We start from the raw sequence: 19,549 nt of genomic DNA, 5'->3' as shown, positions 1-19,549 counted from the left end.
GCCGTTCCTTCATTGTCGCTGGGTCAAAATCCTGGAACTCCCTTCCTAACAGCACTGTGGGAGAACCGTCACCACACAGACTGCAGCGGTTCAAGAAGGCGGCTCACCACCACCTTCTCAAGGGCAATTAGGGATGGGCAATAAATGCCGGCCTTGCCAGCGACGCCCACATCCCATGAACGAATAAAAAAAAACAAAAAACAAAAAAATCTAATCCCATATTCCAGCATTTGGTCCGTAGCCTTGTATGCTATGGCATTTCAAGTGCTCATCCAAATGCTTCTTGAATGTTGTGAGGGTTCCTGTCTCCACAACCCTTTCAGGCAGTGAGTTCCAGACTCCAACCACCCTCTGGGTGAACAAGTTCTTTCTCAAATCCCCTCTAAACCTCCCGCCTTTTACCTTGAATCTATGCACCCTTGTTATAGAACCCTCAACGAAGGGAAAAAGCTCCTTAGTATCCATCCTATCTGTGCCCCTCATAATTTTGTACACCTCAATCATGTCCCCCCTCAGCCTCCTCTGCTCCAAGGAAAACAAACCCAATCTTCCCAGTCTCTCTTCATAGCTGAAGCGCTCCAGCCCTGGTAACATCCTGGTGAATCTCCTCTGCACCCTCTCCAAAGCGATCACATCCTTCCTGTAGTGCGGCGACCAGAACTGCACACAGTACTCCAGCTGTGACCTAACCAGTGTTTTATACAGCTCCATCATAACCTCCTTGCTCTTATATTCTATGCCTCGGCTAATAAAGGCAAGTATCCCATATGCCTTCTTTACCACCTTATCTACCTGTTCCGCCGCCTTCAGGGATCTGTGAACTTGCACACCAAGATCCCTCTGACCCTCTGTCTTGCCTAGGGTCTTCCCATTCATTGTGTATTCCCTTGCCTTGTTAGTCCCTCCAAAGTGCATCACCTCGCACTTTTCCGGGTTAAATTCCATTTGCCACTGTTCCGCCCATCTGACCAACCCATCTATATCGTCCTGCAGACTGAGGCTATCCTCCTCGCTATTTACCACCCTATCAATTTTAGTATCATCAGCGAACTTACTGATCATACCTTTTACATTCATATCCAAGTCGTTAATGTAGACCACAAACAGCAAGGGCCCCAGCACAGATCCCTGTGGTACCCCACTGGCCACAGGCTTCCAGTCACAAAAACAACCTTCGACCATCACCCTCTGCCTCTTGCCACTAAGCCAGTTTTGTATCCAAAGTGCCAAGGCACCCTGGACTCCATGGGCTCGTACCTTCTTGACCAGTCTCCTGTGCGGGACTTTATCGAAGGCCTTACTGAAATCCATGTATACCACATCCACTGCGTTACCCTCATCCACACGCCTAGTCACCCCCTCAAAAAATTCAATCAAATTAGTCAGACATGATCTTCCCTTGACAAAGCCATGTTGACTATCCCTGATTAATCCTTGCTTCTCCAAGTGGAGACTAATTTTGTCCTTCAGAATTTTTTCCAATAATTTTCCTACCACTGATGTTAGGCTCACTGGCCTGTAGTTCCCCGGTTTTTCCCTACTCCCCTTCTTGAATAATGGTACTACATTAGCGGTTCTCCAGTCCTCTGGCACATCCCCTGTGGCCAGAGAGGTTCTGAATATATGTGTCAGAGCCCCCGCAATCTCCTCCTTTGCCTCACACAGTAGCCTGGGATACATTTCGTCCGGGCCTGGGGATTTATCCATTTTTAGGCCTGCTAAAACCGCCAATACCTCCTCCCGCTCGATGTTAATATGTTCGAGTATATCACAGTCCCCCTGTCGTATTTCTATGTCTACGTCGTCCTTCTCCATGGTGAAAACAGATGCAAAAAATTCATTTAGAACCCCTCCTACATCTGCCGGCTCCACACACAGGTTGCCATTTTTGTCCCTAATGGGCCCTATTTTTTCCCTAGTTATCCTCTTACCCTTAATATACTTATAAAACATCTTAGGATTTTCCTTTATTTTGCTCGCCAGTGTTTTTTCATGGCCCCTCCTTGATCTCCTAATTTCCTTTTTAAGTAACCCCCTGCACTTTTTCTACTCCTCTAGGGCTTCCTCCGTCCTTAGCCTTTTGTATCTGCCAAAAGCCCTCCTTTTTTTCCTAATCCATTCTCGTATATCCCCTGACATCCAAGGTTCCCTGGAGTTCTTGGAACCACCCTTGACCTTTACGGGAACATGTTGCCATTGTATGGTCTCAATCTCCCTTCTGAAAGACTCCCATTGCTCCGATGCGGATTTTCCTACAAGCAGCTGATCCCAGTCCATTTTGGCCAGATCCTGCCTTATCCTATTAAAATCGGCTTTCCCCCAATTTAGAACCTTTATTTCCGGCCCCTCCCTGTCCTTTTCCATGACCACCTTAAATCTCACTGAATTATGGTCACTGTCACCAAAGTGCTCACCTACTAGCACTTCTTCCACTTGGCCGGCCACATTCCCTAGAATTAGGTCCAGTACCGCCCCCTCTCTTGTAGGACTTTCTACATGCTGGCTCAAAAAGCTCTCCTGGATGCACGTTAAGAATTTTGTACCCTCTAAGCATTTTACACTCTGAGTATCCCAGTTAATATTGGGGAAGTTGAAATCCCCCACTATTATTACCCTATTATTTGCACAATTTTCTGAGATTTGCCTACATATCTGTTCCTCTATCTCCCCCTGACTGTTTGGGGGTTTATAGTACACTCCCATCAAAGTGCTTGCCCCCTTTTTGTTTTTAAGCTCCACCCATATGGCCTCATTAGAGGAACCTGCTAATATATCATCCCTCCTTATGGCAGTAATTGATTCTTTAATTAATATTGCGACCCCCCCTCCTCTTATACCTCCCCCTCTGTCTCGCCTGAAGATTCTGTACCCCGGAATATTGAGCTGCCAGTCTTGCACCTCCCTCAACCATGTCTCTGTGACAGCAACAATATCATACTCCCATGTGTTGATCAACACCTTCAGTTCATCCACCTTATTTGCAAGACTCCTTGCATTAAAATAGATTGTAAACAATTTTACAACACCAAGTTATAGTCCAACGATTTTATTTTTAATCCCACAAGCTTTCGGGGGCTTTCCCCTTCCTCAGGCGGTGTGGAGATGACAATTTCGAATCCTTCGCATTTTAAGATCACATAACAAAGCCTGGTGATTACTGCCCGTTGCCAAGGCAATCACAGTGAGCAGACAGAAAGGTGTCATCTAAAAGGCCATTGAATATACAACCCCCCAAAAAAAAAGAGAGAGAGACAGAACGAAGACAGTCAATGACCCGTTATATTAAAAACAGATAACATTTGTTCGCTGGTGGGGTTACGTGTAGTGTGACATGAACCCAAGATCCCGGTTGAGGCCGTCCTCATGGGTTCATGTCACACTACACGTAACCCCACCTGCGAACAAATGTTATCTGTTTTTAATATAACGGGTCATTGACTGTCTTCGTTCTGTCTCTCTCTCTTTTTTTTTGGGGGGTTGTATATTCAATGGCCTTTTAGATGACACCTTTCTGTCTGCTCACTGTGATTGCCTTGGCAACGGGCAGTAATCACCAGGCTTTGTTATGTGATCTTAAAATGCGAAGGATTCGAAATTGTCATCTCCACACCGCCTGAGGAAGGGGAAAGCCCCCGAAAGCTTGTGGGATTAAAAATAAAATCGTTGGACTATAACTTGGTGTTGTAAAATTGTTTACAATTGTTAACCCCAGTCCATCACCGGCATCTCCACATCATTAAAATAGATGCCATCCAGCCTTGCTCTTACATATTTGCCCTGTCTTCCAAGCTGATCGGAAAGACAGCACCTCCGATCGTGTAGCACTCCCTCAGTACTGCAGTGGAGTGTCAACCTAGGTTATTCATGTTCGTTTGATTCCCATCACCAGGAACTTGTCCATTCATAAAAATGATTGGGGATCAGTTTTCCTGATCAAATAACAAAGAAGGAATTTCTGCTCCTATAGAATATAAAATGAGTGGACTTTGGTCAGACAATGAGACTTCCTTTAATACTTTCCTGAACATTAGCCCTGAGATTCCTTTATTGTAATTTTGTGCATTGATTGATTAAGTTAATTAAGGAATTTCATTCATAAAAGTTTAATCCATTCAGTTGGAATTTGAACCTTTCTGATCTTTATTGCCACTTTTGATCTGATCAGTTCCTGACCTGCCTTTTGGAATGTTTTGCTCTATTCCACTTAATGTTTCATACTTTTATTACAAAAAATACAAAGCAATAAAAGGTTAAGTCAAAAGAAAAAATGCCAATCTGCTTAAGGAGACTTGTGTTACAATGATGAGTCTGTTGTATAAGAACATAAGAGCATAAGAAATAGGAGCAGGAGTAGGCCAATCGGCCCCTCGAGCCTGCTCCGCCATTCAATAAGATCATGGCTGATCTGATCCTAACCTCAAATCTAAATTCATGTCCAATTTCCTGCCCGCTCCCCGTAACCCCTAATTCCCTTTACTTCTAGGAAACTGTCTATTTCTGTTTTAAATTTATTTAATGATGTAGCTTCCACAGCTTCCTGGGGCAGCAAATTCCACAGACTGTTGTTACAATGGTGAGTCTGTTGTATAATGGGAGTCTGTTGTATAATGGTGAATCTGTTGTTACAATGGCGAGTCTGTTGTACAATGGGAGTCTGTTGTTACAATGGCGAGTCTATTGTTACAATGGCGAGTCTGTTGTACATTGGGAGTCTGTTGTTACAATGGCGAGTCTGTTGTTACAATGATGAGTCTGTTGTACAATGGGAGTCTGTTGTACAATGGCGAGTCTGTTGTACAATGGGAGTCTGTTGTTACAATGGCGAGTCTGTTGTTACAATGATGAGTCTGTTGTACAATGGGAGTCTGTTGTACAATGGCGAGTCTGTTGTACAATGGGAGTCTGTTGTTACAATGATGAGTCTGTTGTACAATGGGAGTCTGTTGTTACAATGGCGAGTCTGTTGTTACAATGATGAGTCTGTTGTACAATGGCGAGTCTGTTGTACAATGGGAGTCTGTTGTTACAATGGGAGTCTGTTGTTACAATGATGAGTTTGTTGTACAATGGGAGTCTGTTGTACAATGGCGAGTCTGTTGTACAATGGGAGTCTGTTGTTACAATGGCGAGTCTGTTGTTACAATGATGAGTCTGTTGTACAATGGGAGTCTGTTGTTACAATGATGAGTCTGTTGTACAATGGCGAGTCCGTTGTACAATGGCGAGTCTGTTGTACAATGGGAATCTGTTGTATAATGGTGAATTTGTTGTTACAATGGTGAATCTGTTGTTACAATGGGAGTCTGTTGTATAATGGTGAATTTGTTGTTACAATGGTGAATCTGTTGTTACAATGATGAGTCTGTTGTACAATGGCGAGTCTGTTGTACAATGGCGAGTCTGTTGTACAATGGGAATCTGTTGTATAATGGTGAATCTGTTGTTACAATGGTGAGTCTGTTGTTACAATGGCGAGTCTATTGTTACAATGGCGAGTCTGTTGTACAATGGGAGTCTGTTGTTACAATGGCGAGTCTGTTGTTACAATGGCGAGTCTGTTGTTACAATGATGAGTCTGTTGTACAATGGGAGTCTGTTGTTACAATGGCGAGTCTGTTGTACAATGGCGAGTCTGTTGTACAATGGGAATCTGTTGTTACAATGGCGAGTCTGTTGTACAATGGCGAGTCTGTTGTACAATGGGAATCTGTTGTATAATGGTGAATCTGTTGTTACAATGGTGAGTCTGTTGTTACAATGGCGAGTCTGTTGTACAATGGGAGTCTGTTGTTACAATGGCGAGTCTGTTGTTACAATGATGAGTCTGTTGTACAATGGGAGTCTGTTGTTACAATGGCGAGTCTGTTGTACAATGGGAGTCTGTTGTACAATGGGAGTCTGTTGTTACAATGGCGAGTCTGTTGTACAATGGGAGTCTGTTGTTACAATGGTGAGTCTGTTGTACAATGGGAGTCTGTTGTTACAATGGCGAGTCTGTTGTACAATGGGAGTCTGTTGTTACAATGGCGAGTCTGTTGTACAATGGGGAGTCTGTTGTACAATGGGAGTCTGTTGTACAATGGGAGTCTGTTGTCCCAATCCCAGCCTCTCTCCGAACTCCAAGTTTTTGCTGGTTTTCTTTAGTTTCTCTTCCAAGCTCAATAATTCAGCAAGCAGATAAATCTGGAGCAGCAATAATACTGAGCATCCGAAAGATAAGTGCAGATAAGATAAGAACGGTTGGCCATTTGGTTCAATTGCCTCATCCTGCCATAGAAACCTAAAGTCCCATCACAGCTGCCTCTTGAAGACTTCAGAGTTTTTACCTCTACTCCCCTACCCAGGGCCTGTCCCTCATATTGATCCCTCTTTGTGTGAGGAGGTGTTTCCTGATTTCAGTTATGAATTCCCCTTGTCCTGGAGTTGGAAATAGTGCTCAGGAGCAGCCATGTCCACTCCACTTAGTGGGCTTAATTCTCACTTTCATTGCCCGGAGGGTAATCTGGCGGAGTGGATTTTATGGCAATCAGGCCGGCTCTACAAACAGGTGGCGATCCAATCTGCTAAATTAACACCTGGGTGTTGATGGTAAGAATTACCCCTGGTATCTTATACATCAATTTAAGGTCCCCTCTTATTCGTCTCTTTTCGAGGCTGAAAAGTCCCAAGTTTTTCTAAACTTTCCTCATAACTGAGTGGGCGGAACTTTCAACTCCAACGGGGGCTTTGAAGTCAACAGAAAGAAAAGTGAGATGGGGGGTGGGGGGTTATATAATGGGTGGCCGATCGGCTGCTGCCCATTTTACACCCTCGCTGAAGTTGGAGGTCCCTCTGACTCTGGGCATCAACTTTGTACCCTTTCTCTGCACCACTTCTAGGGCTTGGTTATTTACCGTTTTTAAAAATGCATTCTCCGGATATGAGCGTCACTGGCAAGGCCGGCATTTATTGCCCATCCCTAATTGTCCTTCAGAAGGTGGTGGTGAGCCGCCTTCTTGAATTGCTGCAGTCCGTGTGGTGAAGGTTCTCCCACAGTGCTGTTCGGAAGGGAGTTCCAGGATTTTGACTCAGCGACGATGAAGGAACGGCGATATATGTGCCTTTGCCTTGTGTATGTTCGTATTACCTTAGTGCCTATGTGACCAGTATCAAATCTGTGAGGAGAAAGTATAAATGTAAATAGTGGAACTGCCAATAAAGGCTCTTACAAACTATATTTTCCACCAAAGGAAGATGTCCCTGAAGGCCTGAAACTAGTAAGGCTGGAATTAGTAAAATACAATCAGTTTCACCTGGCAAAAGAAAAGAGAACTTTTCAACAATAAACCTTCCATATGTTGCTAATTGATCGCAAACTTGCTATGTTCCCATGAAGGGTGTAAATGGAGTCACACATAAAGATAACTTATTACACTTTCAAAAAATAACGCAAATTATTTGAAATCTGAACCTCGTTTTATTAGAAAAGCTAGGAATAATAATTGGTGAAGCAAGCTGACTCGTTGTTTAACTCATTTATTTAAGACTAGACTAACATACTTTGGTGAACTTTTTATGAAGGCAGAGAGCGAGAGCTTGTTACACGACAAAGGGTTTGAGGTTACATGAAAACGTCAGTTGCTCGTAATAAAAATTTTACTGCCACAAAATCACCAGGAACAAAAACCTCTACCATGAACAAAGTTATTCAAATAATACTTTAGTTTTGCCAGGCACGACTATTAGTGGAGGCAGGTACGATGTGTTGTGTTGGGACACAGAGCTAGGATGTAGGAGACAGCACTGGAGAGAGGGCAAGGTTGCCCCATGCAGAAGGGGAATCATTGCTTTTGTGTATTACAGTTTTGACTAAAGAGTGCGGTCTGGTACAGGCAGAGCTGGATTAAGAATTCTTGGGGCCCTGGGCATTCAAGGCCCTGCTGCACCCCTCACACAACTGCCACCCCCACCCCCCGCCCATTAAAACACAGACGTGTAGTAAAATGTATGAAGCAATAGGCCCGTAGAATGTTTACACGCTGCATTAATAATAGAGCAAATCGTATCACAATATATCACCTGAGAGCTGATACTTCCGATGTACTCGGCAATGGAGTGTCAGGGAGGCCAGCGAGTCCTGGTTCTGCGGGAGGGTAACAGAGCACAAGTTAGTGAAGTGTAACAGAGCACAAGGGCACTGCCTGGGCCAGGGGTGGAGGGGTCAAAAGGCGTAGCGAGCTTGATTATACAGCCCAGGTATCCAATCGACCACATCAAGCCCTGGGTCTAGCACATGCGTATGCTAATGGCCCACCTCACCTGTGAGGAAGTGGCCCCCACGTATAATAACTGCCCCAGCGGAGGGGGAGGAAGGTGAGATTATAGACCTCTCCGGGTAGATTTTTGTCCTTACTGCCTGGGCGTTAAGCAGCACCTGCGTGGAGGAAAATCTGGCAGAGTGGATTGAACGATGCTAACAGATCCGGTTGGGTCTGTTACTGTGTCCAATCCGCTCCGGCCAGATTTTCCTCCCTGTGTTTGCTCAGGCCACGCTTAGTGCCCAGGCGGTAAAGGTGTAAAGTAGCCTCTTGCCTGTGACTCTATCAGCTTAGTTATCTCCCACACAGAAACAGCAAGCGAGCCAGTTGTTACACATTCACTCACTGCTCACACTCACAAGTTTCTGCAAGAGGTAAACAAGAACAAAACAACATCTTGCATTTATATAGCACCTTTAACATAGCAAGACGTCCCAAGAAGTTTCACAGAAGGGTAATTGGACAAAATTTGATGCTGAGCCAATAGTAGGAGGAGGGATTAAAAGCTTGGTCCAAGAGGTGGGTTTTAAGGATGGTCTGAAAGGAAAAGGGAGAGGTGGAATGGCAGAGAGGCTTAAGGAGGGGATTCCAGAGCATGGAGCCTAGTCAGTACAGGGTCAGAAGCTCAGTTTGAGGTCAAATAGGACGCCGAGGTTGCAAACAGTCTGATTCAACCTTAGACCGTGGCTGGGGAAGGAAAAAAATCGGTGGTGAGGGTTTGGAATTTGTGCCGCAGGCCGAAGACAGTGGCTCCGGTCTTCCCAATGTTTAACTGGAGGAAATGAAGGCTCATCTAGGACTGGGCACTTCAAATCCCACATGCTAATGAGCATACCCCATGCTGTACAGTATGAGTGAACACTGAGCTCGAGGCGTATAGGAGATGTTGGATCTGTGTGTAACATGGCTCTCCCAGGCCCATGGACATTGCTGGTGGCGTTAGCCTAGGGGTTGCCAACTCTGGTTGGACGTATTCCTGGAGGTTTCATCACATGACCTCCTGCCTCCAACCGCCCCTCCCTCACGCTCCCGCCATTGGTCACCCAACTCGTCCATCCTCACAGTGCCCCACCTTCCCACAGCCAATTGGGAAACAAACAGACTATTTAACCCAGCGGCGGGATCTCAGCAGGGGGTGGGGGGGTCAATAAGCAGGTGGGAAACCGTGAAAAAAATTTTCGTGCATTTTCTTGCGCGATCGGGACTAAATTGCAGGTCCTTAATGTAACTTCCGGGTTTCACGTCTCCAAGCTGCTCATCCGAACCCATTGCCTTCTCAGTCTGGCTGATGTTATCGATGAGGAAGTTGACGTAGTGGGATGCCCTGGCAAACAAGCCATTCATGACCTGTCGTATACACTTATGTGCAGACGACTGAGATATCCTGGTGATGTCAGAGGCGAAGAAATTGAGGGCAGTGGTGACTTTAACTGCGAGGGGAATGCGTGGCCACCAGGCCCAGCCGGGAGCAGCTCGGTATGAAGGAGCCTGCAGATGTCTGCGAGCACCTGGTGACTCAATCTGAGCCTCCGTAGGCACTGCTCCTCAGAGAGGTCCAGGAAGCTCAGTCTCTGCCTGTAGACCCTCTCGTGTGGGTAATGCCTCCTGTGACCTCGGCCCATCAGGTGGTCCTCCCTCTGCTCTTCTGCAGGTCCTTGTGTCTTGTGCACCTACAGATCCCAGAACTGCACGTCGTGCCTGCCGCAGATGGTGATGTGCCTCCTCCTCAGATGAACTGCTGAATAAATCCATTGCACCCCCCCATCCTGATGGTGTCAGTTTGAGAGGGTCCAAAATGTAGGTAAATGTGTCTGAACACAAGAATTCTCAGTGTGAACAAAGAAATCTCAGTCTAAACATAAAGAATTCCCAGCCAAAGGTTTGTCTGAGAGAACTGATTGCCCTGCTGCAAAAACTCACCTTTTCTTCACGTGTCAATCGCTGGTTTAAAGTCCTAATGGGTGCCATCTGCAACTCACCTCCGTTTCCATGGCGTCTTTCAGGGGCCGCGGGAGACACGTTCGGAAGCAGTTAAAATAACTTATGTAGTTCAAACCACAAAAATTTAACATCTTTAACTACTCTGAGTATCTCAATTGGCCCTTTAAATATTGTCCCGCCGGCTTTAAGTGTCAGCGGGACTTCTGGGTTTCAGAAGCGGGCACCCAGACAGGTCAAACCCGGAAGTCGGCGGGTTGGAGCTGGGATGCGGTCCTGCTCCCAAAACCAATAATTTTCACTGCCCACCCACCCTCAACCACCCATTCTTCGGGGTTAAAATTTACCCCTTTGTTACCGATTGGATGGTTCTTGACTCTCAGTCTTACAGACTTTTATCCCCATCGCCAATATTTTTATAACAATTAAGCAAAAGTGTTCAAAGAAAATGAGGGGGCAAATTTTTTTTAATGCCCCCTATAATTTTTCTCCCGGTTTGCTCGCGGCAGTGTCCTGGAGATTAACCTTCAATTCCTGGAGACTCCCGCACAATCCTGGAGGGTTGGAAACCCTACATTGGCCCCTAGGACCAAACCAAGTGGTCCTGGGTAGTTTTCTCAGTGGCAATACCACAGAAAACAGCCACACTGATGAGAGGGACCAGAGGACCGAGGAATGGGCCTGCTGTCAGCTTCAAGCACTCTTAGGTTGGATGCAGGTGATGGTTCCTGCTGCAAGAACTGAATAACGCATCTGAAGCCACTAGGAGCTGAATTAGAAATGAACCAGGATTATTCCAGCTATCAGAGGCAGCAGACTTACATCCCATGACTCTGGGCTTGATTCCAACCCAGGACATAGAGATGCACCTTTATTTGAACTCACTAGCAAGACACCTGGAAGGAATTAAGGTCCAAAGGAGATACTTTTTATTGAGGCTGCCTGTGGAGGGTTTATTGCTGCAAATTAAGCTTGCTGTGTGTAAATAATGTAGATCACAGCGGGCTCCAAGCTGCATCAGTAACACAGGAGTTGAATCTCAGCCATCTCATTTAACCAAGTTCACAGGTCTTCTGGTGAGATTTATCATTGTGACCTTGCAGAGTTTCAGGATCCAATACGATTTAATTAAAAACTATATCTACATCATATTGCAATTCATCCATTAAGCACAGCACATTGAATTTCTTTTAGCTGGATGGAGACGATCGGAGTGACCAGGAGGAGTGTGACGGGAGTGATGACGAAGATGATGGCATGAATAATGGCGCTGGCTCCAACAGAAATCTGCCAATAAACAGTCATCACAGTCACTGAGACGGAGACAAGATCAGATTGCGACAGCTCCTGCAGCTCAGTAAGGAAACGTGTGGAGCTGGGAGCGGAGTCTGTGGAACAAGTGTCGATGAAAAATAATTCATGTGCCTGGTAAATGCTGTTATTGGACCTGGGTGTTGGCTTCAGTCAGCGATATTTGTGAAGCTCTTCCGCTTCGGAATTCCATAAGTTATTCAAGGAACTGCACTGAAAGGGCAATCCGCAAGTATTTCCATCGCTCTCAATGTGCAGAGTGGTGAGGAGTAAAGTGTTATGGGGCAGATTTTATGAACACACACTGCTGGCAGGTGTACTTAAAGGGAAACCGCAGACAACTCTCCCCATTGGCCTCACTTAACGGGAAATCGGTCCTTCCGTCCAACTTGTTTTTCTAAATCACATCATACACTGACATTGCGCTGATCTGCTTCACAAGGCATCTTGCAGTATTCCAGAGTAATTAATTTGTAACACGGTCAGCTCCCATCACACTCAGTAAGCAGCAAGTCGCTAGCATACAAACAATCTTAAAATGAACCTACCAATCAACTTAGAGTTTGCCAATATTTTTTAAACAGTCACTGCTCCTTTCGTATTGTCCTAAATGATGACTTGTACGTTATTTATTCTGCTAATAACCATTTCCCCAGCGATACTGAGGGGTGATTCTGTGACCCGACTCTCCCAGCGGGGAGCCGGACTTGCGGACACAGTCCACGATTTTCCGTCCGTTAATTTTAATCTCAGGATCGTTCCTGCGATATTTGGACTGGCAGAATCATCCTGTACCAAATTCTAACCTTTGAGTCAGAGGGACAACGCCAAGTGTGAAAATACACAATACACCTAATCACATGAGGTAGCATTTCTGATTTAAGAACTTGCATTTATATAGCGCCTTTCACGACCTCAAGACGTCCCAAAGCTCTTTACAGCCAAGGAAGTACTTTTGAAGTGTAGTCACTCTTGTAATGTAGGAAAAAAACAGCAGCCAATTTTTGCACAGCAGGATCCCATTAACAGCAATGTGATAATGACCAGATAATCTGTTTCAGTGATGTTGGTGAGAATAAGGTGATTTGAGTTATTAAGTGAGCGAGCAAATCATTTTAAATCTCTTATAGTGATGTTAATTTGCGATCAGATGCTCATTTACCTTATTCTTTAAGCAGCTCCTCTCATCCACCAGCCTCAAACTATGAAGCAATCGAAGAGAGACTCAAGGAGAAGATTTTCTTCAAGGAGGATTGGTGCTGGAATGGGTCGGAGAAGCACATCCGCCAGCTTGTCCGACCCCGCCACCACCCTGGCCCATTTTCCTACGTTGGGTTCAGTTAAGTCTGCAGGCCAGACTCCCAGCGACATTTGTGGAGTTTGCCAGTGCTGGTGGAGAGGAGGGGTGGAGAGGGAAGTGTTGGGGTCCCGCACAGGGGACATTCACTGCAACAACTGGAATGGGTTGGGGCCAGTTTTAAAGGAGGCGGAGTCCCCCTAAATGTTCTGGGTGAAGTTCTTAATTGGCTCTGAATGAGCTCAGCGCTAAGGAACTGGCCAGTGGAGAGGCTGGAGGAGGGAGAGTTGGCTAGATCGCCAAGCTTGCAGCCAAATCAAATCCCACTCCACGACCCTGACAGTCCCCATCGCCTCCTGCCTTCTGGCCGCCAGCAGTGGAAATCAGCTGGAGTCTGACACTCCCTCTCCCCTCCCTCGTGTGATTTACACGTGGCAGAACAGGCAATGGACGGGAGTGGAGGGAAATCTCAGTGGCCGATTTTAGGGCATGGATTTGGCAAGAGGCCTCCCCACTTCAGCAACTCGCCAAGGCTTCTTGAACAGCACCTCCCAAACCCGCGACCTCTACCACCTAGAAGGACAAGAGCAGCAGGCACGTGGGAACAACACGACCTGCACGTTCCCCTCCAGTTCACACACCATCCCGACTTGGAAATATATCGCCGTTCCTTCATCGTTGCTGGGTCAAAACCCTAGAATTCCCTACCTAACAGCACTGTGGGAGAACCTTCACCACACGGACTGCAGCAGTTCAAGAAGGCGGCTCACCACCACCTTCTCGAGGGCAATTAGGGACGGGCAATAAATGCCGGCCTCGCCAGCGACGCCCACATCCCGTGAACTCTCTGCCCCTGGACTGCCTGTTCTCGGGCGGAGCTTCGAAGAAATATCCTCCTCTCTGACTCAAAAGAAGCAGGTAGCTGTCCTGAGGTATTACCATGGACATTGGCCGGATTCAGGTTTACTGCACAACACAGTAGAGACAACAGGGTAAGTACGGCAATGCTGTAGTCCCACTGCGGGCCCTCACTCAACAGGAGCGTGGCTCATTGAATCATAATGAATGTGAAGGGACCAACTGTGAGCCATCCTGCTGTTCAGCCAGGCTCGGCACTGGGAGTGCAGTGTTGCTGAATTTACCCCAATGTGCAGTCCATCGAATGATAGATTTAAAAACAATGCAAGAAATTAAATATTCTAAGTTAAAACTTTACATTAAATCCCAACAGTGATTACTATTTGGCCAATATTTATCCCTCAGCCATCATCACCAAAACAGATGATCGGGTCATAATCACGTTGCTATTTGTGGGACCTTGCTGTGCACTCATTGGCTGCCGCGTTTCCTACATTACAACAGTGAGTACACTTCAAAAGTACTTGATTGACTGGACACGCTTTTGGACATCCTGAGGTTGTGAAAGGTGCTATATAAATGCAAGTTCTTTCTTTCTTTAATATGAAACCTGCATTATCCACCACCACATTCAGATGTTATTGTACAGCATCCACCAAAGGCTCAGATTTTCACTCTCACCCCCCTGAGGATATGAAATCCTGTCCAGCCAGCTGTGGATTTGCTGCTTATCCAGAACTCCCACCCACAAAAGGAACAGCAAAAGTACTGTGATTCACCCAGTAGTTCAATATCCAGCCCCAATTGTATTAAACTAAACCCATTTTTTTCACTCAAAGGGTGGTGAGTGTCTGGAACGAGCTGCCAGAGGCAGTAATAGAGGCGGGTACAATTTTGTCTTTTAAAAAGCATTTGGACAGTTACATGGGTAAGATGGGTATAGAGGGATATGGGCCAAGTGCAGGCAATTGGGACTAGCTTAGTGGTATAAACTGGGCGACATGGACATGTTGGGCCGAAGGGCCTGTTTCCATGTTGTAACTTCTATGATTCTATGATTCACAAAACCAGTATAAAATGTAACAACACATTTCAGATTAACTCTGCGATCAAATCCCACCAAAGAGGAAACCCCAAACCACCTTTCCTGATATAAACTCATTACCATTTCTTTTCCCAATAACAGAAATCCTATAATGAGATGTAGAACTTGCTGTCACTATTCTCCAGTACTATGGGCAAAGAGTGCCCTCTAATATTGGGCACCTATAATTGAGCTGCTCTGTTATACTGGGCCCTGTAGTATGGACCACCAGTTCTCTGTTAGACCCTTCCCTAGTATTTAGCTGGCAATGGTCCGTACTTGTGTTGAATTTTATTCAAGTTTCTTTTGCGGTGCTGGTGTGTGTGCTGTGAATGGCAATCTGATGATTGATCAGCAGTAAAGGTGCCAGGCACCCTCTTGTCTCAACAGCAATTTTAAGTAATCCCGTCTCATTTTATTTCTTTGAGCTGCCCTGTCACATTCACACTTCTCCCTTCAGCTGGAAGGTGGGATCGATCCAGGCCGAGGCTCTCTCCACATCTGGTGTCTGTGCTGCCCTGCATCAGCCAACAGGAAATTATACTTGTGGAACGAGCAGAAAGGATCCTCTGTAAACGCCCCCCCCACCCCGCCCCCACCCTGAAATGGAATGCTCCAGCCCAGCCCGGAGCCAGAAAATCCCACGCCAACCATTTCTGTATTTTTATTATTATACAAACCCGAGAGAATTGATTTGGTGAAATCCCAAGCAACATTTAATAGGAAATGATCTGGAGAGGTTTTCAATCTGGCTGGTGCAAGTTCAGCTCCTGTCTGCACAAATGCTCCATCACACTGTGTGCAGTGTGTTGCTGATTCTGGATAAATAATCATTCTCATACACACCTCCCTCCTGATTGCCTGAGGATCCTGACTGCGGAGGTCTCTCAGTATGCGGATGGTGTACCCACACAACTCGACGTTAAGGAGCAGCTTCTGATGAAGTCTGGGCTCAGGGACATTGGTGCTCTAAACACAGACGGAGCAGAGCATCAAAATATTTATTTAAAGTTTCTTTTGGAAGCCATAATTGAACAGAAATAATGAACGGGCCGGTTATAATTGAGGGGCTGGGATTTGATTGAAGAAAAGGCCCTGAGGTCATGTCCTGCGGTCAAACTGCCCGTCCTCACTTACAACCATGGCGCTCCTGTGCCGACATTAACATTTAATTTCACAGCCTTTTCCAAGGAGTGCATGTGTGGAGGGGCTGAGCTGTCGGGGTGCAGATGACATTGTGAGCCAATGAATTCAATGATTGAATGATGGTCACTTTAACTGGTTCTGAGCAGTGCATCACTTGCAGTGGCTGAATTCGAAGTTAACAGGACTGGTACATTGACAAGTGCTGATGTTCTGTGTGCGCAGCCCGTGCCCCAGTTTCCGATATTTGCTCCCTGTGAGCGAAGCTCTCCTGTCGGCAGTCATTAACCCCTTCTGTGCTGTTACCCTTCTATCACCTGTTGATGCGTCAGCATATCCCTTTTAAATAAAGAAACCCAACACAAATTTCAAATATTTTTATATTTTACTGTATGTGTAGTTTCACTCATTATCTTCCCATTCTTTACTGTTTATGTAATTAGCTCTTATGTAATAATTGATGATTAACAATTACCTTCTGGAACATTCAAGTATGTATTCCACTTTTGGGAATGTTAATGTTAAAATGATGGTAATTATGAATCTTGTTTACAATAAAACATTTTATTTGATTGTTATTGTGGAATTTATCATATTTATAATAATTTGGGAGCTATTCAGTTACCGTGATTAATTTGAAGGCTGATTTTTTTGCAGATGCAGCAAATGCTGGAAATCTGAAACAAAACCAGAAACTGATGGAACCACTCAGCAGGTCTTGACCAAGGGTTATAACTGAAATAATAACATTTTACCTTTGCTCACAGACACTGCCTGACCTGCTGAGTGTTTGCAGCATTTTCTGGTTTTGTTTCTAGCGTTCACAGGTCGGTGAAGGAGACTCTGGGATAAGATTTGCAGAGGGGCCCACAGGAGCACACACGGAGCGTGGATGGACACAGGTCCTATCAGTGAAATTAAAAATTCTCTCGAGAGAAGAAACAAGTCAATAGACAGCTCACTGCCTGCCTCTTTCTCCCATTGAGGCAGGCCCTGAATCCTAATGGTCTCGGCCCCCGGTTAGGCACAACTTCCTGACTGAGGCCTGGAATCTCATGGGATTCGGAGCAGGTGAAGGTTCTGTCCCGTAGGAAAAGTTGGCCATCAAAGGCTTTGGAGCCCAACCCTAAGCCGCACTGTCTAGGCTCATGATAACTTGGCTGGATTCTGTGGGACTGTTACAAGTCTCGGGTCTATGCTACTCATTCTCTCCGGTTCACTGACTCCAGTCATTGCTGTAAGCAGACCCCATGTCCCCTACGATCAGGAGTTCATCCATTCTGCCCAATATTAAGTTACATGACAACATGATCCAGGGTTAACAACAAGAACCCCTTGTTATATGAACTGGCTATTGCAATCCTTACACCTGTCTTCTGGTGCACTTCACCAATCATCCAAAAGGCAGACTGATTTACATTTTAGTGAGATGAGGTCATATATGTTAAGCTGCTTTATTGGACTATCAGCAAATGAATGTAAACAGTGATCATTGCAGCAAACCTCACTTTTCCTTAACTTAATTTCAGTCCTTCCTCACAACAAAATTAGCTGAGCCTATTATTGGGCTAAACTTCCTTTTGTTTGCCCCTTTCACTGACTTGAACCAAGGCTTGCTGCGAAGTAGAGTGGCCTCGATCCTTACCTCTCAGCCAATCTCGCCAACTGACCTCAAGTATGTGTTTTCTGCAGCTGGTCAGGAAGTTGGCAGTTTGACCTCTGGTCAGTAGAGCTACTAATTTTATACAGCCCTCCCCCCCCCTTTTAAAGCTTTGTGAACTCACTTTAACTTAAAAGTAACATTTTAATATAAATAATAACCCAATCCTTCAATAGCAAAACGGTAGGATCTCAAAACACAATAGGAACCACGCAGCTGATTTTCCAAATGTGCATTCCTGGCCGCGTGCCTTGCCTGTTGGAAGCGAGTGTTGGGAAGTCACAGGGAGCGTGTCACTATTTCCCGATTCGTGCTTTCTCTGGATGAGGCGTCACACATTCAGGAGGTTGGCCCTCTGGAGTCAATACCTTCTGGAGAGGAGGCGATTACTGAAGATCAAACATACCGGGCGAGTGAGGTCCTGACCTGGAGACTCGAACTCCTGCCTTATCTTCTGGTCTTCAATAGATTTATGAAACTAGTGAGTAATGAATAAAAATCCTATTAAGATGGTTGTAATTGGCATTATTAGTCTCCAATGTAGAGTAATTAATTAAAAAATGTGACTAACTTTAGAATCACATTTGTTAGATTAGAAAGTAACTGATTCTAATCTTTAATAATTAAGATGTCACAATCTTTAGAATTTAATCATTCTTTTTATTGTAATTAACAAATCGAGGGCAGAGTGGGGGGTGGGGGGAGAATGGGGGGAGAGTGGGGAGTGGGGGAGAGTAGGGACAGAGTGGGGTGGGGGGAGAGTGGGGAGTGGGGGAGAGTAGGGACAGAGTGGGGGTGGGAGGAGAATGGGGGGAGAGTGGGGAGTGGGGGAGAGTAGGGACAGAGTGGGGTGGGGGGAGAGTGGGGAGTGGGGGAGAGTAGGGACAGAGTGGGGGTGGGAGGAGAATGGGGGGAGAGTGGGGAGTGGGGGAGAGTAGGGACAGAGTGGGGGTGGGAGGAGAATGGGGGGAGAGTGGGGAGTGGGGAGAGTAGGGACAGAGTGGGGGTGGGAAGAGAATGGGGGGTGGGAGGAGAATGGGGGGTGGGGGGAGAATAGGGACAGAGTGGGGGGCAGGGGGTGGGTTGGGAGAGTAGGGACAGAGTGGGGGGTGGCAGGACAATGGGGGTGGGGGAGAGTGGGGTGTGGGGGAGAGTAGGGACAGAGTGGGGGAGCGGGGGGAGAGTAGGGGGAGTAGGGACAGAGTGGGGGGTGGCAGGAGAATGGGGGTGGGGGAGAGTGAGGTGTGGGGGAGAGTAGGGACGGATTGGGGGAGCGGGGGGAGAGTAGGGGGAGTAGGGACAGAGTGGCGGGTGGGAGGAGAATGGGGTGGGGGGAGAGTGGGGTGTGGGGGAGAGTAGGAACGGAGTGGGGGTGGGCCGAGAATGGGGGGCGGGGGGAGAGAGTAGGGACAGAGCGGGTTGTGGGAGGAGAATGGGGGTAGGGGGAATGTAGGGACAGAGCGGGGGGGTGAGGGAGAATGGGGGTTGGAGGGAGAGTAGGGATGGGGGTTGGAGGGAGAGTAGGGATGGGGGTGGAGGGAGAGTAGGGATGGGGGTGAGGATGGGGGCAGGGTAGGGGTGGAGCAGAGTAGGGGTGGGGGCAGAGCTGAGGTGAGGTTGGGGACTGAGCAGGGGTGGAGGTGGGGGAGGGGTGTGAGTGCACCCAAATCCACAGCGACTAGAGCTGCCTCACCAAATTCTGCAACACCAGCCCCTTCCTTTAATTTCAACACATTCCCTGCACATGGAAACTGTGCACAGAAAGACAGGCCTGTGTGCCAGTTGGCTGTGGGTCATAGAACTGGGCAACAAATGACTCTCAAAAAGGTGATACTTGCTGTTAAAGGGGAGTTAATCTACCATTGCTTGTTCCGCAATGTGTGCACAATGAGAGCAATGGGGTAGACTCATACCTTGGATGTCCAGGTACAGGAGGTCCAGCAGAGGAAGGGGTTTCTCAC

At 46.5% G+C, this 19,549-nt stretch overlaps 1 protein-coding gene across 5 annotated transcripts in view; it reads left to right on the top strand.

The window, feature by feature from the left end:
- The window catches only part of cers3a (ceramide synthase 3a), a 126,666-nt gene extending 110,211 nt beyond the window's left edge, over nucleotides 1-16,455 (top strand). For 4 of the 5 annotated variants that reach the window (XM_067971645.1, XM_067971643.1, XM_067971642.1 and 1 more), the window contains one exon: nucleotides 11,430-16,455. In XM_067971645.1, coding sequence (XP_067827746.1) covers nucleotides 11,430-11,552 — 123 coding nt within the window. In that variant the 3' untranslated portion in view covers nucleotides 11,553-16,455. The remainder of the gene's footprint in view (nucleotides 1-11,429) is intronic. The other variant, XM_067971646.1, reaches the window with a different exon arrangement.
- The last annotated feature ends 3,094 nt before the right edge of the window (nucleotides 16,456-19,549 follow it).

The sequence above is a fragment of the Heptranchias perlo genome, chromosome 34 (assembly GCF_035084215.1).
Source record: "Heptranchias perlo isolate sHepPer1 chromosome 34, sHepPer1.hap1, whole genome shotgun sequence".
In the NCBI taxonomy this organism is placed as follows: Eukaryota; Metazoa; Chordata; class Chondrichthyes; order Hexanchiformes; family Hexanchidae; genus Heptranchias; species Heptranchias perlo.
The sequence above is the reverse complement of the archived record's forward strand: the minus strand, read 5'-3'. Positions and strand labels throughout refer to the sequence as shown.